Source organism: Mandrillus leucophaeus, unplaced genomic scaffold (genome assembly GCF_000951045.1).
Source record: "Mandrillus leucophaeus isolate KB7577 unplaced genomic scaffold, Mleu.le_1.0 Scaffold1433, whole genome shotgun sequence".
Taxonomy (NCBI): Eukaryota; Metazoa; Chordata; class Mammalia; order Primates; family Cercopithecidae; genus Mandrillus; species Mandrillus leucophaeus.
In genome coordinates, this window is record NW_012101403.1 from 118,781 (window position 1) to 139,705 (window position 20,925).

The window sequence follows — 20,925 nt, forward strand, 5'->3', positions numbered from 1 at the left end:
TGGGTTGAAAATTCTTTTCTTTAAGAATGTTGAATATTGGCCCCCACTCTCTTCTGGCTTGTAGAGTTTCTGCCGAGAGATCCGCTGTTAGTCTGATGGGCTTCCCTTTGTGGGTAACCCGACTTTTCTCCCTGGCTGCCCTTAATATTTTTTCCTTCATTTCAACTTTGGTGAATCTGGAGTTGCTCTTCTCGAGGAGTATCTTTGTGGTGTTCTCTGTATTTCCTGAATATGAATGTTGGCCTGCCTTGTTAGGTTGGGGAAGTTCTCCTGGATAATATCCTGCAGAGTGTTTTCCAACTTGGTTCCATTCTCCCCATCAGTTTCAGGTACATCAATCAGATGTAGATTTGGTCTTTTCACATAGTCCCATATTTCTTGGAGACTTTGTTCATTTCTTTTTACTCATTTTTCTCTAAACTTCTTTTCTTACTTCATTTCATTTATTTGATCTTCAATCACTGATACCCTTTCTTCCACTTGATCGAATCGGCCGCTGAAGCTTGTGTATGCATCATGTAGTTCTCATGCCATGGTTTTCAGCTCCATCAGGTCATTTAAGGTCTTCTCTATGCTGTTTATTCTAGTTAGCCATTTGTCTAATCTTTTTTCAAGGTTTTTAGCTTCTTTGCGATGGGTTCGAACATCCTCCTTTAGCTTGGAGAAGTTTGTTATTACCGATCGTCTGAAGCTTTCTTCTCTCAACTCATCAAAGTCATTCTCCGTCCAGCTTTGTTCCATTGCTGGAAAGGATTTGCGTTCCTTTTGAGGAGAAGAGGTGTTCTGATTTTTAGAATTTTCAGCTTTTCTGCTCTTGTTTCTCCCTATCTTTGTGGTTTTATCTACCTTTGGTCTTTGATGATGGTGATGTACAGATGGGGTTTTGGTGTGGATATCCTTTCTGTTTGTTTTTTTCCTTCTAACAGTCAGGACCCTCAGCTGCAGGTCTGTTGGAATTTGCTGGAGGTCCACTCTAGACCCTGTTTGACTGGGTATCACCAGTGGAGGCTGGAGAACAGCAAATATTGCAGAATGGGAAATGTTGCTGACTGATCCTTCCTCTGGAAGCTTCATCTCAGAGGGACACCCAGATGTATGAGGTGTTGGTCAGCCCCTACTGGGAGGTGTCTCCCAGTTAGGCTACTCAGGGGTCAGGGACCCACTTGAGGAGGCAGTCTGTCCGTTCTCAGATCTCAAACTCTGTGCTGGGAGAACCACTACTCTCTTCAAAGCTGTCAGATAGGGACATTTAAGCCTGAAGAAGTTTCTGCTGCTTTTTGTTCAGCTATGACCTGCCCCCAGAGGTGGAGTCTACAGAGGCAGAAAGGCATTCTTGAGCTGCGGTGGGCTCCACCCAGTTAGAGCTTCCTGGCTGCTTTGTTTACCTACTCAAGCCTCAGCAGTGGTGGACGCCCCTCCCTAAGCCTTGCTGCTGTCTTGCAGTTCAGTCTCAGACTGCTGTGCTAGCAGTGAGCGAGGCTCTGTGGGCATAGGACCCTCTGAGCCAGGCGTGGGATATAATCTCCTGGTGCGCCGTTTGCTAAGACTGTTGGAAAAGAGCAGTGTTAGGGTGGGAGTGTCCTGATTTTCCAGGTACCATCTGTCACAGCTTCCCTTGGCTAGGAAAAGGAATTACCCAACTCCTTGTGCTTCCTGGGTGAGGTGATGCCCTATCCCGCTCTGTGGGCTGCACCCACTGTCTGACAAGCCCCAGTGAGATGAACCCAGTACCTCAGTTGGAAATGCAGAAATCACCCGTCTTCTGTATCGTTCATGCTGGGAACTGTAAACTGGAGTTGTTCCTATTTGGCTATCTTGGAACCTCCTCAATTCACTCTACTTTTTATTCTATTTTTTTTTTTTTTAAACCTCAAGGTATAACATAACCTTTTTTGTCAAATATTGAGTCTATTTTGGAGAATTTCATATATATAAATATTAATATAACCACCCTAGATTAAAATATAGAACATGTACAGCACCTCAGAAGGCTTCTTTCTTCCACTTCTTTGTCAATATTAGTTTGTCTATTTGATATCCTTTCACCAATGCCACACTCTGAATTGCTGCTGTTTTATTGTCTTGAATTTTTCAAGTCATGTAGTTTAAGTCCTCCAAATGTGTGTTCCTTCAAGATTATCTCAGTTATTTGACCTTTTTGTATAAATTTTAGAACGAGATTGTCAGAATTCATGGAAAAATTTTGTTGGGGATTTTGGGACTGAAGTTGCCTGGAATCTTCAAAATATTTTGGAAAGAACTGATAACTTAATAAAAGTATCTCAATCCATGAACATAGTATATCTCTTCATTTATACAGATCTTTTAAAATTTCTCTCAACATGTTTTGTACTTTTCAGCAGAGGTCTTTCACATCATTCATTAATTTATTCCTAAGTAGTTGGTATTTTGTTACTTTTATAAATGGTATTCTTTTAAATTTTCATTCGTTAACTCTTTGTAGACCTTATATCCAAGGGCCTTACTAACGTACTTATTAATTGTAATCATTTGTTTGTAGATTTTTTAGGATTTTCTACATATGCAGTCATTTTTTTCTGCAAATAATGACTATTTTACTTTTTCCTTTCCAAAGTTTATATGTTTTATTTCTTTCTCTTGCCTTATTGCACTGGTTAGACTCTCCGATATAGTGTTTACTGAAAGTTGTGGTAGAGGATATTTCCTTTTTAAAAACTGGGTTGTGACCCTTTCACTTGATTTCATGACCAATTAATAGATTGTGACCTTTAACTTTAAAAATACTGGTAGAGAGGGTGAATTAGATATGACTGGAGCAAAATCAAAGGAATAATAAATAGGATATTTTAATAGCTCATGGAAGAAATAATAAGAATCTGGGTTATCCAAAGGCAGCAAGGATGAAGACAAAAAGACATATTTAAAAAAAATACTTAGGTGATAAAATTTATTGAATACTGACATATTATTTAATTTACATTCTATATTCAAATATTGCCATTTTTTCCAATAATATAATTTATAGGTATAATTTTCCAAGTCTAAGATCTAATCCAGGATCATGCATTGCATTTAATTATCTTTCTTTAGTCTCCTTTTATTCAGAAAAGTCTCTCAACTTTGTCTCTTATGACATAGATATAGTTGAAGAATATAGTCCAGTTTATTTTACAAAATATTCATTGGTTTGGGTTTTCCAGGTGTAACCTCATGATTAGGTTCAAGTTATACATTTTTGAAATAAATATCACAGAAGCAAGATTACATCTTTCACAGTGCCCCATATTAGGAAGCAGGCACAGGTTTGCCTTGATGTTAGTTAAATTAAATTGATCATGTAGCTAAGGTGCTGTTTACACGTGTTTTTTTTTTTTTTTAAGTAAACACTTAGAAACTATGTAAATACTGCTTATCATGAAATCTCTACCCACTAATTAAGTTAAATTGATCATGTAGCTAAGGTGCTGTTTACAAGTTTGTTTTTTTTGCTTTTTTTGTTTTGTTTTGTTTAGTAAATACTTAGAAACTATGTAAGTACTGCTTATCATGAAACCTCTACCCACTAATTTCAGTATTCATTGATGATTCCTGCCTAAATCAATTATTACAATAATAGTTGCAAGGTGATGACTTTCTAACTTTATCCATTATTCCTTCTGCATAGGTTAGTTTGTATTAGCTATAGGAAAGAGTTTTTCTTTCTTCCCTACTTATTTATTTAGTCATGCATATTTTTATTATGAGTATGGATTTTTATTTTTATTTTATTACAGATTTTTATTTTACTAAAAGGGTTATGATCCTATACTATGATTATTGATTTTGATGCTTAAATCTATCCAGTTTTTACCAGTGGAAGTCTCTTCAAACTGCCTTCTGTGTTCTTTTGACATGTCACATCATTCTTTGAGCACTTTTTTACTATGCAACATAAAAGAGTTGTTTTGTATTTTCCCTGATCCAGTCTTGAAATCAACTATTTTACTAAGAATTTCTCATTTTCTTTAGTGGAGGATGACAATAGTATTTAAAAATAAGTATACCAGATATGCTCATTGCTGCTATCAAGGTGTCTTTGTGTCTAGTTCCTTTCAGCACACGGACTAGAAAATTACATGTATATAAAATTTTATATGTATATAAAAATTTATATATATATAATGGACTAGAAAATTGATGTATACACACATCAATTTTCATACATTTACTTATTTATTTAAAGACAGAGCCTTGCTCTGTTGCCCAGGCTGGAGTGCAGTGGTAAGATCATAGCTCAGTGCAGCCTCAAACTCCTGGGCTCAAGAGATCCTCTTGCCTCAGCCTCCTGAGTAGCTAGAACTACAGGTGTGCACCATTGAGCTTGGATACTAAAAAATTTTTTTGTAGAGACAGGAGTCTTGCTATATTGCACAGGCTAGTCTCAAACTCTTGGCCTCAAGTGGTCCTCCTGCTTTAGCCTCCTAAAATACTGGGATTACAGGTGTGAGCCATGTGCCCAGGCAATTTTCATACAATTACATGTATGTATGTTAACATTTTGAATATCAATGAGTACTGAGACCTGCAATTCCAATCCAATAAAACAGAGTGCATTCTAATTTTTCTCCCTCCATATTTTTAAATCCCGTCTCTAACAGTGAGAAATTCATTGCCATTATTCGCAATATATTTACTTATTTAGTCAATCTTAGAATATATACCAAGTACATTCCAGCAATTCAGAATAGCTAACCAATCACACTGTTATTTTCACACTGTGAAAAATAAATTTACTGACTAGAATTCAATAGTTGTTTACAGTAGAGAGTTTTTATATACTTACACATCTTACTTTTTTAATATGACTAGGAGAGGGCTCCTGACTTAAAAAATATGATAAATGTTATCTATGGTTAGAAAAACATGAATACTTTTAGGAACCAGCTTAGTGTATAAGTTATATTTTCAATAGAACTAAAGTTTTTAAAGTTTTAATCTTAAAATGTAATTTTAATGATTCAGAATTATTATGCTAAAATGTAATTTATTTGGTTCTTACCCTGGCATCAGGATTATCATCAAATTGTGTTCTAATAAATGTATCAAAAGAATCCCAATAGTTTTCGGTTAGGTTTCCACCCAAAGACCACAAATAACAGAAAACAAAAGTCTGACATAGTATAGTGTTCAGTTTTGTTTGTTCCTGAAAGAATAAAGAGAAACAGACTTAATATTTTATATATAAACATAAAAAGAATCCTAAGCTGCAAAGTGTAAAGGTATTTTTCTTTCATTTAGACTAACACATTTTTAAATGGGCACAGTGTATGTTTCTTACACTTCATGCAATGGTTCACAGAGTAGTGTTTTCTTATAGTTATATATTATAATCACTGATGAGAAAATGAATGAGAAGGAATATGTAGGGAAAAAAAGTCCAAGTTTGCCTTTCAACTGATTGCTATAATTTTTAAAATACCTGCATGAAGGTATGTAAGCAGATTGAGAATATCTTGTATTGGGAATATGTTGTAGACTGTAAGAGAATTCAAAATTGAGTAGAGGAATAAACTATACATGCTAACGTTCCTTGTAGCTTTGAGATTCTATGAATGTAATCATAGCTATTAGTCCCCTGAAAAATTAACTTAAAAATCAAATGGTTATATTTTAGAATGGAGTCATTTCTTTGCAAGAAATTTATACAATAATCTAATTTTTCTAGCTTCATAGCAGTAAGAAAACTCTTCATACCATTGCCAAGTTAACTCCATCTTTCCCAAGTATCAAGGACTCCAATAAGCAACAGAGTGTAGTAACTTTGCTGATGTCCACTTGTGGAATTGCTTGGCTGCACTTTTTATTGATAAAATGTAAACCTTCATCAACATAACGTTGGAAAAGATTTAATATATATTCTTGGGTTTCCTCATTCAGCTGAAAATGAAACAAATGATAGTTTAGCAAGACCTGATAAATACATAATTCAGTTTAGAATTGGGTTGGTTAAAATCTGGATATTTCTATATATTCAGTGATCTTTAGACCAAAGGCTATAACTATCACAACATATTAAACAAATTAAATTTTAAGGAAACCTTTTATGACTGGGAAGGGATACATGGGGGAAATTATGGGTAGTTGATTGCATTCTATTTCTCGGTCTGGCAATGGGTTCAGAGGTGTTAATTTCATAATTATTTCTTAAGCTGCCAATACATAAAATATTTAAAAGTGAATTCAATCCTTCTCACTACTCTTATTCAACTTTGTCCTGAAGTCCTAGCTAATGCAATAGGACAATAAAAGGAAATAAAAGGTGTACAGATTGGGAAGGAAGAAGTAAAACGGTCTTTGTTCACAAATAACATAATTGTCTATGTGGCAAATCTACCTAAATTGACAAAACAAAACAAACAAAACTGGAACTCATAGGTAATTATGGTAAAGTTGCAGGATATGAGGTTAACATATACAAGTCAATCATTTTCTTATACACCAGCAAGGAGCAATTGAAATTTGAAATTAAAAATACAATACAATTTACATTAGTGCCAAAAATAAATTAATTATAAATATATCAAAATATGTACTGGATCTATATAAGACAAGCTATAATACTCTGATGAAAGAAGCTAAAGAACTACTAAATAAATAGAGAGAAATATCACATTCATGAGTAGGAAGACTAAATAGTCTTACGATGTCAATTTCTCCGATGTTATCTATAAATTTAACAAAATCTCAGTCAAAATTCCAGCAAGTTACTTTGTGGATTAATTGACAAACTGATTCTAAAGTTTATATGGAAAGGCAAAAGACCCAGAATAACCAACACAACAATGAAGAAAAAGAACAAAGTTGAAAAACTGACACTACCCAACTTCAAGACTTACTATACAGCTGCAGTAATCAAGACAGTGGGTTATTGGTGAAAGAATGGACAAGCAGATCAATGGAACAGAATGGAGAGCACAGAAATAGACCTACATAAATACAGTCAATTGATTTTTAACAAAAAAGCAAAGGCAATCCGATGGAGAAAGGACAATCTTTTCAACAAATGGTGCTGGAACAACTGGATATACACATGCAAAAAAAACGAATTTAGACACAGACCTTATACCTTCCTAAAAATTAACTGAAAATGGATTATAAATGCAAAACACAAAATATGAAGTTTTTAGAAGATAACAGGAGAAAATCTACATGACTTTGGGCTTGGTGATGACTTCTTAGGTATGACACCAAAGGCATCATCCATGAGGAAACAAACTGGTAAGTTGAATTTCATTAAAATTAACTTCTACTCTGGGAAACACACTGTTATGAGAATAGAAGATGAAATATTTATACAATGTGAAGATTGTAAAAAAAAATATCCAATGCTAAAAAGAAATAAGTTACCAAACCACAGAAAGACATGGAAGTACCTTAAATGAATATTACCAAGTAAAAAGAAGCCAGTCTGAAAAGGCTATGTACTATACGATTTCAACTGTATGACATTCTAGAAAAGGTAAAACTACAGAGATAGTAAAAAGATCAGTGGTTGCAGGGGTTAAGGGATGGGAGGAGGGATGATATTCAGAAGGTAGATCTCAGAGGATTTTTAGAGCAATGAAACTATTCTGCCTGATACTATAATGGTGGAAACATGACACTATGCATTTTTCAAAACCCATAAATTGTACACAAAGAGTGAACTCTAACACAAAGTATGCACTTTGGTTAATAATAATGTACTAATACTGGTTCACCATTTATGCAGTGTAAATAATAGGTGAAACTGTTTGGGGGTGAGGGAGTACATGGGAACCCTCATTTCTGTTCAATTTTTCTATAAACTTAAAACTGCCCTAGGCATAAAAATGTCTGCTAATTTTAAAAAAGTGAATTCAGAAAAGTTAAAAGTCTTAAGGTAGCCAATGATAAACTCTCAATTCTGAGAATTACTGTCTTTAATAAGGTACTCTGAGACTAGACCATAATATTCTTAAAATGTTCATGCAAAGAAAGGAGGAAAACAATAGTTTTCCGGCTCATCTTTGGAGGGGGAGAGGCAGAGACGAAGACGGCTTATTTGGAGTAGGGGATGAGATGTGGGGGAAACATCTCAAAGGACTACTTGTTCAGCTAAGCTAAAGAGAAAAATTCTGTATTAGAATGGAGAAGCTACAGAAAGTAGTATGAAACTGATTTGTTTTGAATAACAATGTATAAGCTTTTCTTCAATTTGGGTGGAATTGTACCTCTGAGGTTAGAATGTGTCTTATGTCTCGCACCTACAATTGGGGTAGGATGTAAATGGGTTTTCTTTTATCTTTGGCTGTCATAGGTGTTAGGGGCTCTGAAAATCCAAAAACAATGACAGTTAGGGTCTAGACTTAAATATTCTTTTTCTTCCTTTTGGTTCTGTTTTATTACTCCCAAGCTTTCTGCAAAGTCTCAATGCCTCAGGCTGTTGAAGTTGTGTTTTTAGGGACTCACAAAAGTGGCTTGTGTTTCAGTCTGGGGAGAAGCCAGACAGAATAGGCAGGAGGAAGTGTGAGTAGGCCGGCTGGCAGGCTGGGGTAACAAGAAATGAGGACAGATTTGGGGAGTATATAAACATTCCTGGAGGATTCTAGGAATCCATAGGGAGGACTAGGTAAAATAATGAAGTCCCCTCAATGAAGCACCATGAGTCCTTAACATATTGTTATTTGTGCACTAGAAGGCAATGTGAGTCCTGACAGATGGAGATACTGGGGAATATCTGATTGCACTTACATTTTTAGAAATACCCTTCATCCAAGTTTTAACATAAGGCATCCATTTCAGTTCTTCAGGATCCACAAACACCATTCCACATCGACTGACAGTTGCAGGGGAGGCAACCCGCAGATCTTGCACCTAAAGTTGAAGAAAGTTGAGCAGGAAACCGCTAATATGATACTTCCTTATTTCTCCAACTTCAGTGTTCACACTTATAAAATGATTCACACTTTTAAAGTCTAACTTAACATTGAAAGGCTTTGTGTGGAAGAGAGTGGGAGAACAATAAGTAATTAGAAATGCAAGAACAAAGTTAAATGAGTATAAGGCAAAAAAATTCCCACAAGTACAGGAGGATACTGTCAAATTCTATGGGCAGGGCTATTTTTTCTTTCTTCTCTTTGCTTTTCTCTTTTCTCCTTTTCATTCTTGTATTAGAATCCCTAGCACATAGTAGGCATTCAATCAGTATTTGATGAATGAATAGAACACAGGTGGCATCCTTCATAATGTTTGTAGCTGTACTTGGTCCACATTCCTCTCCCAATCCCTCATCAAATATTCATATCACAATGGGATAATTTATTCTTATTAAATATAATAATTTTTAAATTTAAAATGCATTTCAAATGATACAAAGTGCTCTCTCTCTCTCTTTCTTCCTCTCTCTCCCTCTCTCAGGGAAGCCAGAATTTATTGTACTTCCTATTTATAGAGACAAGAACATTTGAGACTTTGACTGTCAGTCTATTACAAAAGGATAATTTAATAAGTAAGTAAACAGAACATAATAATAGACATTATAGATAGTAAAGGCTACATCAGTGTGAGAAAAAATGTAATGATGGTATGCCAATTTAATGAATGATTTCACTCCACAGTAATGTGTACACTTACCTCAAAAAGCATGTGAATTTGAGGTGTGAGTTTAATCCTCTCACTGTTAGCCAGGCAAAGCATCTTGTTATCATCCAGCACTGTATTCATGTTTTCAATCCAAAGAGCATCTACTGGCCCATCACTGATGATCCATTTATGGTCTTCTGAAGTATCATTCACAGCTGCTCGGACACTTAGTGCCATCAAACCATCTTTCCATTCCAAGGTTAAGTTATTAACCTCTCCATATAATTCGCCCATGGTAATTGATTTAGGGTTGAGAACATATGTTTTAACTGCTTGGTAAAAGGGATTTTCTATCCCAAGTTTTTGTAAATTCCCTAAAGTTTCTGCTAGTATTCTGTAAACTGTGGTCTTGCCACCTCCTGTTGGTCCAACTAACATAACACCATGCCTTACTAGCATTGTTTCATAAAACTGTATCACCTTTCTAACCATACACATCTCAGGCTGAAGATTTTGTCCATTCATGACATCCACAATTGTTGACTGTAAAATACCATAATCATGTTCTGGAATTTGGACTCCAGGAAAAAGGTCAGATATGATTCCACTGTCAAAACAAAAATAAAATCAATTAGGAACAACTGGTCATTGATTTTTCCCATATTTGTTACAATCAATGAAATATTATGAGTCTTATTGTTTCTCATTGATCTTTCTCTTCTGAACATGTACAGTATTAGTTTGTCCTACATGCTGTACCAGAATCTATCATTTCTCTGATATCATGTATGATTTTGTTTGTTTCCTGTATAGTAGACCAATGTTCATAAGTATATTAGGAGCTTCTTGGGAGTAAGCAATATCTTTTGTGTTTCTTTCTGTATTTCTCACAGTACATGGCACAGTACCAAGCATATAGAAGGTGATGAACTTATTTTTAATTATTTAAAAAATATAAAATATCTCACTTAAAAATTTAAAATTATTTTAAAATTATATTTGAAATTATATTTATAGCTCAAATTTTCCTAAAATCACTTACATACGCTCATAACTGTATGTGGCTATTCAGAAAAATAAGATGAATATAGAATTAAAATTAGTATTATGCAAGAAGGGAGGAAGGAAAAATGTGACTGTTTCTATAGGAAACAGTTGATATGAGATGTTTCTATGGGAAAAAAGAAGCTAAATCTTTACTTCACATTATTTACACAAATACATCTGTGATACAGTTAAAACCTTACATAAAGTGACCAAAGTACTAGAAGAAAGTACAAGAGCTAAATTTTGCAACATTGTGGTAAGGCGGTCTTTCTAAGAAAGGCAGGATATCTACAACTGTAAAAAGAAGTTGACGGAGTGAAAAAAGAAAAACAAACAGACAAAAACCAAACTTCTGTGAGATAAAAGGCTTTATATACAAACCTAAAGCATGAATGAGAGACTTAGAAAAACATTTCCAATGTTTATATCAATAAAGGTTATGTGTTTCTATAAATCAGTAAGTAAGAGTACAATAGGAACAAGCTCCAAGAATAATAATTATAAATAAATAATGAACATAGGAAATGATACCCAATGACTCTAATAGTTACAGAAATGAATATTAAAATAGGCTACTACATTTGGCCCCTCTTTAAAACACTTATGGGGAAATAGGCACCTTCATAAAACCACTTATGTAAATGTTAAAGGGTAACTCATCTTTGGAGGACAATTTGATTGAATCTATTTAAATAAAAAATGTGCAAACCCTATGACCTAGGAAACTTACTTCCAGGAATCTCCCTTGTAGAAATATCACACCTGTGCAAAGATATATGTATAGGAATGTTCATTATTAGCATAGAAAACAATTAGGAAAAAATCTAAATGTCCATATATAAGACCTTTCACATTAAAATAGTTCTATAGGTTTATTATGTCTCAAAGTACTATCTTACATAATAGCAGTCTAGCAGCAGTACAAAAAAATAGACTCATGCATATATACTAACATGAAAAAGATGCTTAAGATATGTAACTAATTGAAAAAGCAACAGCTGTAAAAATAGAAATGTATTAAAGGTAATACATGAAAATGTCAACCAACTTATTTCTCCGGAAAGATGGAACAGACTTACTTTTCCCTATTCCTTCCATTAAGCACAACTAAAATCCCTGTACATTAAGTAAAATAAATGAAAGAAGACTCTGAAAGGTAGAGAAAAGGCAGACTGGCTAGGTACTTAAGATGCAAGCAATAACAGTGTCGAGTCTCTTGTGTCTTTTTGTCTTTTATATGCTGGCAATCCAGAAACGCCAATGGGCACAGATTTTTTAAAAAAGCCCTAGGAAAAGCTTACCGCCTTTATCCAAAGGACCAGGAAAGGGGCAGCCCAGCAAGACAGAAAACTTTTAGGCAATAACTGCTCTACTCTAACCAAACACCACTGAAAACTCCTGAGGTATTTATTCCTACCCACACCAGCAGATACTGAGTACGGAGCCCAGACTTCCACTCTAGCTAGGGTGTAACAAGTCTCCTGAAATTCCTCTCCTCATTCCCCCATGGTGTCAGAGAAGGCCATATAGGGATGTACTTTCATCCTCACTGGGAAGTAATGATACTCCCTTTGGTATTAGTGGAGACCATATGGGAAGCCTGGACTTCCAGCCCTCCCCAGGAATAATGAAGCACCCCTTCCTCTCTCTGATGGGTGGCATCAGAGGAGGCTCAGTGGAGAGTTAGGACTTTTACCACTGTCCAGGGGTAATAAAGCTGTCTTCCCTGTGGCATCAGTGGAGGTTACGTGGGGAGCAGTAATGAGGTATTTCTACTCTTCTATCCAGGACAATATCACTGGAGGACTGCCAGGGAGCTGGAACTCCCACCCCTACACAGCAGAAATGACTGCTCCCACCAGACACCGATAAAACTTGAATTCTATCCCCACCTGGCAGTAACAAAGTTGCATTTCTAATTTCTCTTGCTGGTGTGGCATCAGGAAAAGCCAGCTAAAACAAGTTTAGATAAGATCTAGAGTCTCATAACATAATATCTCAGATAAGTAGGTTTCAATAAAAGTCATCATTCATCATATCAAAAGCCAGAAAGATCTCAAACTGAACTAAGAGAGACAATCAATAGATGCTAACACTGAGATAAGAGAGATGTTAAAACTGTCTGACAAATGTATTTTATTTCTTAAGGGATACGGTCTCACTATACTGCCCAGGCTGGCCTTGAACTCCTGGGCTCCAACAATCTTCCTGCCTCAGCCTTCTGACTAGCCAGGACTATAGGTGCATGTGACTACACACAGGTGAGATCATTATCTTAAAACAGACATCATGAAAATGTTTTAAGAACCCATTATAAAGACATTAGAAACAAAAGAATATAAGGACATCTCAGCCAAAAAAAAGAAAGAAAAAAGAATATACAAAGAACCTGTGAGAAATTTTAGAACTGTTCCCCTTCCCGAGTCCAAGTGATCTCATTGTTCAGTTCCCACCTATGAGTGAGAACATGCGGTGTTTGGTTTTCTGTTCTTGGGATAGTTTGCTGAGAATGATGGTTTCCAGCTGCATCCATGTCCCTACAAAGGACACAAACTCATCCTTTTTTATGGCTGCATAGTATTCCATGGTGTATATGTGCCACATTTTCTTAATCCAGTCTGTCACTGATGGACATTTGGGTTGATTCCAAGTCTTTGCTATTGTGAATAGTGCCGCAATGAACATCCGTGTGCATGTGTCTTTATAGCAGCATGATTTATAATCCTTTGGGTATATACCCAGTAATGGGATGGCTGGGTCATATGGGGCCTATCATGGGGAGGGGGGAGGGGGGAAGGATTGCATTGGGAGTTATACCTGATGTAAATGACGACTTGATGGGTGCTGACGAGTTGATGGGTGCAGCACGCCAACATGGCACAGTTATACATATGTAACAAACCTGCACGTTATGCACATGTACCCTAGAACTTAAAGTATAATAATAATAATAAAAAAAAGAAAATAAAAGAAATTTTAGAACTGAAAAAATACAATAAAAAATCAACAGATGGGTTCAAGAGCAAAATGGAAGGGATAGAGGAAAGAACTGGTAAACTGCAAGACAGAATAATAGAAGTTACCCAATCTGAACAAGACAGAGAAAATTGTCTGAAAAAAAAAAATGAGCAGCCCTTGGAGACCTATGGAAATATAACAAAAGATCTAACATTTGTGTCATTGGAGTCTCAAACGATGGGGAAAGATGAAAGAGCTGAAGAAGTATTCAGAGAAATAATGACTGAAAATGTCACACATTTGCCAAAAAGCACGAACCTACAGATTTAAGACATTGATCAAATCTCAAACAGGATAAACCCGAAGAAATCCATATGAAGAAACAACATAGTCAAACTTGTAAACACGGAAGACAATGAAAACAATCTTAGCAGCAGCCAGAAGAAAAAAAAGAAATGACACCTTACCAACAGGGAAAAAAACCCCACACAGAATAACAGCAAAATTCTCATCTGAGACCATGGAGGCTGACAGGAAGTGGTACATCTTTTTAAAAAAATGTTTTATTTTCAGTTCTGGGGGGTACATGTGCAGGATGTGCGGGTTTGTTACATAGGTAAATGTGTGCCATGGTGGTTTGCTGCACCTATCAATCCATCATTTTTCAGCTCCCACTTATAAGTGAGAACATGTGGTGTTTGGTTTTCTGTTCCTACATTAGTTTGCTGAGTTATGGTGTCCAGCTTCATCCATGTCCCTGTAAAGGACATGATCTCATTCCTTTTAATGGCTGCATAGAATTTCATGGTGTACATGGGAAGTATATGGTACAACAGCTTTCAAGTACTGAAACAACTGTCACTCCAGAATCTTATACCCAGGGAAAATATCCCTCTAGAATGAAGGGAAATAAAGACATTCTCAGATAAAGGAAAAGGAAATGAATTTGCAGCCAGCAGATCTACCATGAAGAATGGCTAAAGGGAATTTCCCTAAGCAAAAAGAAACGATGAAAAGAAGCAAACTTGGAGCATCAGAAAGGAAGAAAGAACACGATAAATAAAAATATGAGCTCCTATTATGAACATGGTATTACTATTCATTGTGAAAAGTAATTGTATATTTATATATAAGCATCCTTCAGAGATGCTGTGGGTTCAGTTTCAGAGCACTACAATAAAGTGAATATAGCAATAAAGCAACTCGTTTTTTGGTTTCTCAGTGCATATAAAATTTATTGCTATGCTATACTGTAGTCATTTAAGCATGCAATAGCATTATGTCTAAAAAATGTACATACCTTTATTTAAAAATGCTTTATTGCTAAAAAAGGCTAATGACCATCTGAGCTGTCGGCAAGTCATAATCTTTTTGCTGGCAGAGGGTCTTACCTCAATGTTGATAGCTGCTGACTGAGCAGGATGGTAGTTGCTGAAGGCTGGAGTGACTGTGGCAATTTCTTAAAATAAGACAACAATAATGTTTGCCATGTTCATTGACTCTTTTGTGAAAGATATCTATGTGCTGTGATGCTGTTTGATAGCATTTTACTCACAGCAAAACTTCTTTCAAAGTTGAAGTCAGTTCTCTCAAACCCTTCCACTGCTTTATCAACTATATTTATGTAATAGTCTGAGTCTTTTGTTGTCATTTCAACAACATTTACAGCATCTTCACCAGGAATAGATCCCATCTCAGGAAACTACTTTCTTTGCTAATCCATAAGAAGCAACTCCTCATCCATTCACGTCTGATCATGAGATTGCAGCAATTCAGTCACATCTTCAGGCTCCACTTCTAATTCTAGTTCTCTTGCTGTTTCCACCACATCTGTAGTTACTTCCTTCACTGAGGTCTTAAACCCCTCAAAATCATCCATGAGGGTTGGAATCAACTGTTTCCAAACTCCTGTTAATGTTGACATTCTGTCTTACCATGAATCATGAATGTTCTTAATGACACCTAGAATGATGAATCCTTTTCAGAAGGTTTTAAAATTAACTTTGCCTGGATCCATTAGAGAAATCACTATCTATGGCAGATAGAGCATCACAAAATATGTTTCTTAAATAATAAGACTTGAAAGTTGAAAGTACTCCTTGATCCATGGGCTACAGAATGGATGTTGTGTTAGCAGGCATGAAAACAACATTCATCTCCTTGTACATCTCCCTCAGAGGCCTTGAGTGACCAGGTGCATTGCCAATGAGCAGCAATATTTGAAAAGGAGTCTTTTTTTCTGAGCAGTAACTCTCAATGGTGATTTAGCCCTTTTCTCATTTAGAACAAAAAAGGGCAGCTCACTGCCAGTGCTCATTTAATTTTACATAAACATGCTCTGTGAGGCTGAAAGAAATCTGACTGCTTTTCAGTGTGAAAATAAAATGTAAAAACTGTTCTTGGAGTTATTTCTCAACAGAACTAACATTAGAATCATCCAAATCATCAGAGTCATCTATTTTGGAAAAATCAGATTCATCAAATGAATCTTGGGCCAACGACTATTAAAAAAACAATGTTAACATCATGCACAGGAATGTTATGCTTTCTAGGATTTGACATTTTCAGTGATCAAGAATTACTATGTTTTGTAAGCGGAAATACCACTACTAAAAAACAGAATGCTATAGAATGATGCCTTTTGTTTCCAAAGTCAGTATACTACAGCAATGTGAAAATAATAATAAAAGTGAGATAATTCCTGACAAAGTTATCTCGGGTTAAATTCTGCAGCCACAAGTACAAATTCTGCGCTGCCAATGAGTACTCTCAGGGCAAACGGGAAAAGGGTTAAAATATTCAGTAAACCATTCTCTAAACAGACATGCTGTCATCCAGGCCCTGTTGTTTCATTTTTAGAGCACAGGCAGAGTAGATTTCGTGTAATTCTTAAGGGCCCTAGGGTTTTTGGACTGGTAAATGAGCATCAGCTTTAACTTAAAACTACCAGTTGCTTTAGCCTCTAACTAGAGTAAGCCTGGCCTTTAAAGCTTTGAAGCCAGGAGTTGGTTTCTCCTTTTTCACTATGGAAGTCCTATATGGCATCATCTTCTAATAGAAGGCTGTTTTATCTACATTAAAAATCTGTTGCTTAGTGTAGCCACCTTCATCAGTGTTCTTAGCTCTGGATAACTTACTGCAGCCTCTACATCAGCATTTGCTAGTTTACCTTGTACCTTATATGTTATGGAAATAACTTCTTTGCTTCAACTTCATGAAGGAAACTTCATGAAGCTAGCTAGAAAAATAAGTTTGAAGCTAGCTACTTCACCAGGAGTAGATCCCATTGCAGGAAACTACTTTTGGTTGGGTACGGTGGCTCACAGCTGTAATCCCAGCACTTTGGTAGGCTGAGGCGGGCTAATCACTTGAGGCCAGGAGTTCAAGACCAGCCTGGTCAACAGGGTGAAACTCTTCTTCTACCAAAAATACAAAATTAGCCAGGGGTGGTGGCGTGCGCCTGTTAGTCCCAGCTACTTGGGAGGTTGAGGCAGGAGAATTGCTTGAACCTGGGAGGCAGAGGTTGCAGTGAGCCAAAATTGTGTCACTGCACTCCAGCCTGGGTGACAGAGTGAGACTGTCTCGAAGCAAAGAAACAAACAAACAAAAAATGACTTTCTTTGCTAATCTATAAGAAGCATCTCCTCATCCATGCAGGTTTTATTATGAGATTGCAGCAATTCAGTCACATGTCTGCTAGCTTTGAACTTTTCTTCTGCAGCTTCCTCACCACTTTTTCCCCCTTTATAGAATTGAAGAGAGTTAGGGCCTTGATCTGGATTAGGCTTTGGCTTAATGGAATGTTGTGGCTGGTTTAATCTTTTATCCAGACCACTAAAACTTTCTCCTTATCAGTAATAAGGTTACTTTATGTTTCTTATCAGTCATGTATTCACTGGAGTAGCACTTTTAATTTCTTTCAATATCTTTTCCTTTGCATTCACAATTAGGCTATTTGGCACAAGAGGCCTAGCTTTCAGCCTATCTTGGCTTTAGACATGTCTTCCTCACTAAGCTTAATCGTTTCCAGCTTTTGATTTAAGGTGAGCGGTGTGTGACTCTTCCTTTCATCTGAACACTAGTGACCATTGTAGGGTCATTAGTTGGCCTAATTTCAATATTATTGTGTCTCAGAGAAGAGGGAGGCCCAAGGAGAAGGAGAGAGATGGCAGAACGGCTGTCTGTGGAGCAGTCAGAGCACACACATTTATCAGTTAAGTTTGCTGTCATGTATGGGTGCAGTTTGTGGTGCTCCCAGAACAACCGCAATAGTAACATCAAAGATCACTGATCACAGATCACCATAACAGATATAATAATAAAAAAGTTTGAAATATTGTGAAAATTACTAAAATTACCACATATACACACGGTAAATACAAACTGTTGGAAAAATTGTGCTGATAAACTTGCTTGATGAAGGGTTACTACAAACCTTCAATTTATAAAATACATGACATCTGCGAAGTGCAATAAAATGAAGTGAAATAAAATGAGGTATGCCTGTAGATACCTCTGCCCTCAACACTGGAGACACAGACAATCACATACACAGGATCACAACAAACTAGCATAGGAGCCAGTGCCAGGGTAGGAAAATGTCAGCTGTAATTGATAAATTGCTTTAGGCTAATGTGGAGATGTCTGAGAGTTAAAAACTCCAGGGGCATCCAGTCATGGGGTGGAGGGGCACGTCTTTTGTGAATTTTACCTCTAGGAGCTCAGCCAGGTTCTTGGAGTAAATATCTGAGAGAAATCCCATCATGTGAAAATTTTTGCAATCTATGCATCTGGCAGAGGTCTAATATCCAGCATCTATAAGGAACTTAAACAAATTTATAAGAAAAAACAAACAGCCCCATTAAAAAGTGGGCAAAGTACATGAACAAGCACTTCTCAAAAGACGACACACATGCAGCCAACAAACATGAAAAAAAACTCAACATTACTGATCAATAGAGAAACGCAAATCAAAACCACAATGTGATACCATCTCATGCCAGTTAGAATGGCTATTATTATTATTATTAATATTTTTTGAGATGGAGTTTCACTTTTATTGTCCAGGCTGGAGTGCCATGGCACAATCTTGGCTTACTGCAACCTCCACCTCCTGGGTTCAAGTGATTCTCCTGCCTCAGCCTCCCAAGTAGCTGGGATTACAGGCATGTGCCACCATGCCCAGCTAATTTTATATTTTTAGTAGAGGCAGGGTGTCACCATATTGGTCAGGCTGGTCTCAAACTCTTGACCTCAGATGATCCACCTGCCTTGTCCTCCCAAAGTTGTTGGGATTACCGGTGTGAGCCACCACACCCAGCCTAGAATGGCTATTACTAAAAAGTCGAAAAACAACAGATGTTGGTGAGGTTGTGGAGAAAAAAGAATGCTTTTACACTGTTGGTGGGAGTGTAAATTAGTTCAATCACTGTGGAAAGCAGTTTAGTGATTCCCCAAAGAGCTAAAAACAGAACTACCATTTGACCCAGCAATCCCATTACTGGGTATATACTTAAAAAAATATAAGTCATTCTGTTATAAAGACACATACATGTGTATGTTCATTGCAGCATTATTATAAATAGCAAAGACATGTAACCAACTTAAAAACCCATCAATGAGAGACTGGATAAAGAAAATGTGGTACATATGCACCTTGGAATACTATGCAGCCATAAAGAGGAATAAGATTATATCCTTTGCAGGAACATGGATGGAGCTGGAGGCCATTATCCTTAGCAAACTAATGCAGGAACAGAACACCAAATACTGTATGCTGTCACTTATAAGTAGGAGCTAAATGATGAGAACACATGGACACATGGTGGGGAACAACACACACCAAAGCCTGTCAGAGGGTGGGGAGTGGGAGGAGGGAGAGGGTCAGGAAAAATAGCTAATGGATGCTGGGCTGAATGCCTGGCTGAATGCTGGGTGAATGCCTGTGCAGCAAACCACCATGGCACATGTTTACCTACGGAACACACCTGCACATCCTGCACATGTACCCTGGACCTTAAAATAAAAGTTGGAAATGAAAAAAAAAAATCACATTTGGAAAAAAAAAAAAAAAGAAATCTCTTCATGCTTCTGGCAGGGGAGGGGAAAAGAAACCATTAAGAAATAGGCTGGAGCACCCTACTTTTCCTAATAAGAAGCCAGGATAATTAATCAGAGCCTAACCTGCTAGAGTTTTGTCGGGGCCTAACAGACCTGGGGGAAGGGAAACATCAGCTCCAGCTGGCTCTAGCCTTTCACTGGGAGAAGGGAATTACCCAACTCTAGGCCACTGTAGTCACCCTGTACCACCTAACAGGGGGAGAAAAAAAGTGAGACACACTTATGAAGCTTACAGTTGGCATAGGCTCATTAAAAGACTGAGTCCTAATCCTAGGACAATAGAACACTTTCCCTCCTGCTGCACCTTACTCTACATTACTTATAGCCAACTTACTTTTGGCCCAGTTCTTTTTATTTTCTAAACCTACATCATGGTCAGCCATCAAGAAAATATTATGAGGTATAATAAAAGGCAACCCCTCCCCACCATTTGAAAAGACAGAGCAAGCAGTAGAACCAGACATGGGAGGGATGCTGAAATTATTGGACAGGGATTTAGAACAGTGATGATGAATACGTGAAAGGCTCTAATGGATAAAATAGACAGCATGCAGAAACAGCTGGGCAATGTAAGCAGAGATATGGAAAACCAAAGAAAGAAGCAAAAAGAAATGCATTATCAAAACCAGCACACTATAATAGAGATGAAGAATGCCTTTGATAGGCTTATTAGTAGATTGGACACAGCTGAGGAAAGTACCTCTGAGCTTGAGGGTACCTCAATAGAAACCTCTGAAACTGAAAAGTAAAGAGAATAAAGACTGGAAAAGCAACATAATACCCAAGAACCATGGTACAACTACAAAAGGAGTACCACGTGTGCAATAGGAATACCAGAGGGTAAGAGAGGGAGAAAAGAACAGAAGAAATATTTGAAAGAATAATAACAGAATTTCCCCAAATTAATGTCACCCACCAAACCTTAGATCCAGGGAACTCAGAAAACACTAAGCAGGATAAATACCTAAAAATTATACCGAGGCAGGTCATTTTAAAACCACAGAAAATTAAAGAAAAAATATAGAAAGAAGCCAGAAAAAAAACAAAAAACAAAAAACAAACACTTTACCTATAGATGAGCAAAGATAAGAATTTCATTTGACTTTTCCTCAGAAACTATGCAAGCAAGAAGAGAGTGGAGTGAAACATGAGGAAAACCCCACCAACCTAGAATTCTGTACCCTGTGAAATTATCCTTCAAAAGTGAAGGAGAAATAAAGACTTTCTTTTTTTTTT

At 36.7% G+C, this 20,925-nt stretch overlaps 1 protein-coding gene across 1 annotated transcript in view; it reads right to left on the minus strand.

Annotated features, from left to right (window-relative positions):
• DNAH6 (dynein, axonemal, heavy chain 6) overlaps positions 1–20,925 on the minus strand; it is a gene marked incomplete at its 3' end in the record, with an annotated part of 288,388 nt that overhangs the window by 99,265 nt on the left and 168,198 nt on the right. Inside the window, exons 33-36 of the mRNA XM_011974268.1 lie at positions 9,616–10,171; positions 8,734–8,856; positions 5,716–5,898; positions 5,021–5,164 (exon numbers count right to left, since the gene is read on the minus strand). Coding sequence (XP_011829658.1) covers positions 5,021–5,164; positions 5,716–5,898; positions 8,734–8,856; positions 9,616–10,171 — 1,006 coding nt within the window. The remainder of the gene's footprint in view (positions 1–5,020; positions 5,165–5,715; positions 5,899–8,733; positions 8,857–9,615; positions 10,172–20,925) is intronic.